Source organism: Sinocyclocheilus rhinocerous, unplaced genomic scaffold (assembly GCF_001515625.1).
Source record: "Sinocyclocheilus rhinocerous isolate Xijiao unplaced genomic scaffold, SAMN03320098_v1.1 scaffold2899, whole genome shotgun sequence".
Taxonomy (NCBI): domain Eukaryota; kingdom Metazoa; phylum Chordata; class Actinopteri; order Cypriniformes; family Cyprinidae; genus Sinocyclocheilus; species Sinocyclocheilus rhinocerous.
The window spans coordinates 24,054-30,406 of record NW_015624228.1 but is presented as its reverse complement, the minus strand read 5'-3'; the positions used below and the strand labels follow the sequence as shown (position 1 = coordinate 30,406).

Sequence of the window (6,353 nt, the reverse complement as noted above, 5' to 3'; positions counted from 1 at the left end):
TCTCTCCAGTGTGAGTTCTCATGTGGCTTTTAAGACTTCCTTTTTGAATGAAACTTTTTCCACATTCTTGGCAGGTGTAGAGGTTCTCTCTAGTGTGAATTCTCATGTGAACCTTAAGGTTTCCTTTTCGGATGAAACGTATTCCACACAGTTTGCAGGTGTAAGGCTTCTCTCCCGAGTGAATTCTAATGTGAGCATTAAGGGTTGGCTTATGTGTAAAACTCTGTTCACACTGAAGGCATTTAAAAGGCTTCTGTCCACTGTGAGTTCTCATGTGGCTCTCAAGGCTTCCTTTTTGAGTGAAACTTTTACCACATTGTTGGCAGGTGTAAGGCTTCTCTCCAGTGTGAATTCGCTTGTGGATTTTAAGGCTTCCTTTTGTAGTGAAACTTATTCCACACTGTTGGCAGGTGAAAGTCTTATCTGCAGTGTGAGTTCTCATGTGAACTTCAAGGCTTCCTTGTTGATCAAAACTCTTTCCACACTGAAAGCAGGTGGTGAAATAATTTCTAAGTGTCTTTGAGCAATTAAAAGATTTTTCAACAGTTATGAAATCATGATATTTCTCTTCCATTTCATTCAATTCTTGACTCTCTTCTTTCAGCGCCATCAGGTCTAAGGTGAAAAAGATAAATACAAGTTAACACCAGTTTAATCAGCACAAATCAATGGACACAAACATTTACCATAAAAAAAGGGCTTGACCCCAGAAAACGGGTCAATTATTGACATATGTAAAATCTACTATTTTGTTGGCGACAATAGCCTCATGGGCAACACGCCGACATATGGCACGGTTGCGTCCTGAGTTTGAGTCCTGGCTCGTAGAGTTTTCCCGATCCCATACCCCCCTCTCTCACTCTCCAACTTTGTTTCCTGTTAAGCTACAGTTCTATCTCCAAAAATAAATCTTTTAAAAATATCTGCTATTTATGTCTAAATTATTACAAAGATAGTGTCCTTTCAGTTTTGCAGAGTAACCATTTAGTTTTCAGTATCTATTGCTGTAATATCTTGCAGCAACATAGACCACAACATTCTCGTGGATAGCTTGAGAATTATGTTTGCATTTGTGGACAATCATCAGTACAGTTTAAATCCTATTTATCCGACCGCTACCACTTGTGTTCAATGAGGCGTCTCTCTTTTTTTACACAAAGAAAGGATGAAGTGCCACAGGGCTCAGTATTAGGTCCTCTGACTTTCTTCTTGTGTAAGCTTCTCCTGAGGGACATTATTATTAGATTTCACTATGGTATGCAGATGATACTTTTAAATGTCCTCACAACCTGACAAAATGGCACAAATGCAGTTAGCAGAGTGTATTAATGGGATTAATGGGATGGACTAAAGATACACCTTTTCAACCCAGCATACCTGTAAAAAAATTTATTTAAATCAGTTATGGTGCATTAGTCAGACCTCTTTTAACTAAAACTCAAAGGCAATATTCAGAACCTGCCAGATCACCCACATGAGACTCATTAAGATGCTGTATGATTTTCACAGCTATGAATATTTGCTTCAGTGTTTCTAGCTGTTAGATTTCCTAGAACGTCTGTGCTGATCAACGTGTGCAAATGTGAAAGTTGCAGTTTTATATGGATATTGGGACATGAGTGAAGCACAAAGCTTTGTTTACTGAAGAAATAATAGGTTAGCAACCAAATGTTACATTAAGAATATATATTTAGGGATTCAAGTGTGTACCGCTGAAACCTTAACTCGGGACGCCCAAAGTACAGCGGCGCTACATGTCGGCACGCTGCCCATGAGGCTATTGGTACCGTCTTTTTTTTTTTTTACTTTTAACAGTAAGAGGGAGTGATTTCTTTTTAAAGTCAGCTCAAAGCCTATATTAGTTATTTTCAATTTCTATATTAAAGAAAGTTACATTTAAACATTAAACTCACAGCATTATTTATGTAATTGTAACTGATGTGTAAATGCATTTATGCCACCTCTGAGCAGCATTATACAATCTGTGTGAAACTAAACAGCACTTAAATATTGACAGCACATTATCTAAACTGTTACTTTGAGCTGCTTTTGCAAACAACGTGAAATTTTAAATTATAGATGGAGATGATGGTGTACTTTAGCAGCAGAGAAGAGCCAACAACTCTGTAGCAGTAGAGCGAGTTAACAGCTTTAAACATCTCAAGAGGACTCGATATACGTGTCCCTGTCATTTAAAGGACCATCAGGCAGTAAATGATGGAAACAGGAGTGTCACTGGAGGTGGAGCCACAGAAAGACTATATCTATAATTAATCATTTCAATATTAACATGATATTATAAAAATATTATAAATATATATCATTCATTTATGTAGAACTGGACATTTTAATTCAGCTTTGAGAATGAAAACCAACCTGTTTGTTCCTCAGTATCTTCATGTTTGACTCTGAATGTTATCTTCATGTCTTCACTCTCCTCTTTAATAAACGCCATCTTTATAATAGTGTGTCTCTCAGTTGCTTCAGCAGGAGTTTTTCCTCTGTGTTTGGACACTTTGTCCGGTTTAAGATCAGAATAATTAACAGAAAGAAAAATAAATTAAATATTGTAGTTCAAACTCAGTTACAATATTTAGATTTTACCCAGTAAAAATGAGGTTGTTACACTTTTTACAGATGTTAAAGTTGTTGTTAATGAAAATAACTTTATTGTACATCTGCATCTCAAGCTATACTGGTGTTGTCAATTCAGATTTCTTTGAATTGTGCAAATGTGCATTCCCAAGAAACAAAACATGCAAAACCAATAATTAATATGATTAATTATTGTTATTTGTGGTGCTACAACTGATTCAAGATGTAGGGAGCGGAAAGAGGAGCACCTATTGTTATTTGTGTGGATGCATTTAACAAAAAATAAAAAGAACATTCATTAATGAAAGATCAGGCATTACATATTCAATAATAATAATGTTTTTAGCATCACGTGTAAAACTAAAATAACAATTAGCATCAATTTAAATACTTTAAAAGCTTAAAAGCAAACCTTTCTTCAGCCAAATCACAACAGATGCAGGAGTGCAGCGCAACTTTATGATGTCACATCGACACACCAAAATAAAAGTCCTGTTCACACACTGCGGCCAAATCACAAAAGTGCATCGAAATTTACAGACAAAATACGCACACAAATAGTAAAACATGTGAAATCGATATTTAAACACATTGTTTGATGATGTGCTAACAATAATGTGTGTAACAACTGATATGAGACTATGTTTAAAAGGCACAGCAGTCATGTTTAAGAAATCAATTTTACCAATTGTCAGTAAACTTATTTTTTTATAAACAAGCCAATTCTTTCATTTTTATTTGATGTATTTTGATGTACACTTGTATTACTATGAATGGGAGAAAGTGAAACATGCAATATGGTGAATAAGTCCCACCTTCTAAGTACAAGAGCCAATCGCTGAGTGATAATGCGTTTGGTCTCGTACTGTATCGCGTACCTTGTCAGTGTCGTGCGCTTTGCTTGGCCATTTGTTGTGATAAACAGGAAAGTGTGTCCAGCTGAATTCAATTTGAGTTTTGTTAGACGAATATAAAAAGCTTAGTATACCGCGGCAGCCCTCGTGTGAAGCTCTCCTCGTGTGAAGACCGAAGAGTGTAAAGACCATTGACTCTACCGTTCGACTCCACCGAGCAGGGACACCGGCAAGGCACATAAGTATCGCTTCTGAATCATTCTCCTTCCTACTACTTGTTCCCCTTATGTTTTCAGTTTTTATAACCAATTCTTACTATGTGTTTCCAGCTGCCTATCTTGCGCGTGTTAATCATTTTAATCTTATTAGTTGTTCTTTTTGCTTTTGTGCAACAGATAAATAACAATTTATATGTTTTAGACGCTTCATGTTTAGATCATTTATATTTTGCGGGAGTCCCGCGAATCATTTTATTCTCCCGCATCCCGCACACACACGAGTCTCTTCCCGCCCGCACCCGCACTCGCCCATCAAGAGTTGTCCCGCGCCGCACCCTGTTGCGTTGGGTCCCGCAGTCCTCCCGCGGGAGTGCAGGTCTCTATCTTGCAGATTTGCTTTATACAACATTAGGAAGATCAGGCCCTTTCTTTCAGAACATGCAACACAACTCCTTGTTCAAGCTCTTGTTCTATCCAGGCAGGACTATTGCAATGCTCTCTTGGCAGTTCTTCCAGCCACTTCTTTCAAACCTCTACAATTAATCCTACATTGATAAGTAGTAGTTTAGTAATTCAGTTAGTTTACATTATGTTTTTCAAGTTCCAACAAGAGAGAGATCAACCAGCGGTTAGCATTATGTTAGCCAAAATTAGCTTTAGATCATCAGTCAAACCGTTAACAACTAAATTGGACAACATACTGTACAATCCGCCTTGTCCAGCGGGTGGACTCATTAGAATCCAACGCTACTGAAGTTGATCAGCACTTCGTGCAACTGGACTCTTTGTGGTCATCACTACAGAGAGATAATGAATGGCTGGAAACTAGAGTTGCTGACCTGGAGCGGCGCAGCAGACTGCAGAGTATCCGATTGGTGGGTCTACCGGACTCTACTGAAGGTTCGCATCCTACCTGGTTTTTCTCCCAGCTCCTGTTCGACGTCCTGGGATCTCAAGTTCTCTCTTCACCTCCTGAATTGGACAGGGCTCACTGGAGCCTCGCAGCCAAACCAGGCCCTAGCCAGGCCAGAAACCGCCACCGGTCATTTTACGTTTTCACCGGCGAGGCACGGAAAAAGAGTGAACTCTTATACCAAGGTCACAAAATTGGCATCTATGAGGACTACTGCCCTGACATTCTAAAGTTGCACGCAGAATTTGAAGGTGACACGTCTGAACTCTACAAACGGGGCTTTAAACCTCAGCAGGCAAACATTTGTTTGTATCAGAAGTTTCCCATCTACACGGAAACGTCGGAAAACGTTTAAATTCGCCTTAATCTGCATATGTAAAACCTCATAAAAGCTCACTGAGATGATACAGACAGAACAAGACATAAGTCTCACTGAGATGATACAGACAGAACAGACAAGTTTTCATGCAATTCTTCTGGATTTTTTTTTTTACGGAAATATCTCATCATTCACTGACGTGTCCAGGTCTTTTCAAACTAAAATATATTAGTGTGGACAAGGTCTCAGTGCCTCCCAATTTTCACTCTTGACAGTTCAATATCTCAGTTTATTTGGAAAAGTTCCAAAGATTCATAAAAGCATCCTGCGAAAACCAAAACATCTGGGTGACCTTGGGACTCCCCAACTTTTTTATTTTATTATTGCTCCTTTGGTTTCACACAGATGGGTCCTGTGACTGTCCCATCTTGGCTCTGCATTGAAAACTCCTAATTTAAGCTCTCTTCCTTGTCTGCACTCCTCTGTCTCCCGACCACACTTTCAAAATATTACAAAAATATGCTAGTGACTAATAGCCTTAAGATCTGGACCACTTTTCACGTCATTTTGGGATTCATTCCCTTGTCTTCTCCCATATACTCTAATCCTTTATTTTCCCCTTCAACCATAGATGAAGCTTTTGCCTCTTGGAAGAAGTGCGGTCTTGTCTCTTTTGCGGAATTATATATTGATGATATTTTTGCATCTTTCTCACAGTTAATTCATTCTTTTAACTGGAAAAACTCTCATCCCCCATCACACTCTCGGTGGATTAAAGACACCTTATATTTCATTAAACTTGGAAAAAATTAGATTTTTTCTTCACCGGCTGAGTACATCATTCTCTAAAATTTGGAAGCCCTTTTTATCATACGTACAAACTTTGCAAAATCTTAATTTGTCCGATTAAAGTCCACGTGAACCGGAAGTTGCGACCGACTTCTACTTCCGTATTGTGACGTACTTCTGAGAGAAACGGAATATTGAATGAGGAAAACAGAGGGCGTGGCTTGTTTTTTCCTACTGCGAACTGATTGGATGTAGTAAAGTAGGCGTTTCATTCAGAAATGGAGGCAGATTTGAACGCAAGTTTGCAGTCAGTTGTTGAGGACTACTCACCACCTGACACACCGCCAGCAGTCTCGTTCCAGCGAGAATTTTGTTTGGAGCAGTCGGAGGAGGAAGATGAGGAGCAGGAGCACACTGAGGACCGTTTTGTCGCAGGAATCAGGCCCTATATGTTTGAGCCATTAACGTCGGAGAGTACCATCGGTCACCTGGACGTGGAGCAGGTTCACCCTCGAGCACATCTGGATGTCTCCCAATGGTAACGCTATATTATATGAAATTAACCGATGTTTAATTACATTATAATAGGATATAGAATAGAATAGTAGCTTAGAACTGTGTAATACTGTTTAGCTGGCAGATAACTTATTTAGTGACAACCACTA

The 6,353-nt window shown here is 38.9% G+C and overlaps 1 protein-coding gene across 1 annotated transcript in view; it reads right to left on the bottom strand.

Annotated features, from left to right (window-relative positions):
- The window catches only part of LOC107739815 (gastrula zinc finger protein XlCGF8.2DB-like), a 5,919-nt gene extending 3,512 nt beyond the window's left edge, over positions 1-2,407 (bottom strand). Inside the window, exons 1-2 of the mRNA XM_016552025.1 lie at positions 2,377-2,407; positions 28-615 (exon numbers count right to left, since the gene is read on the bottom strand). Coding sequence (XP_016407511.1) covers positions 28-610 — 583 coding nt within the window. The 5' untranslated portion in view covers positions 611-615; positions 2,377-2,407. The remainder of the gene's footprint in view (positions 1-27; positions 616-2,376) is intronic.
- Between the last annotated feature and the right edge of the window lie 3,946 nt (positions 2,408-6,353).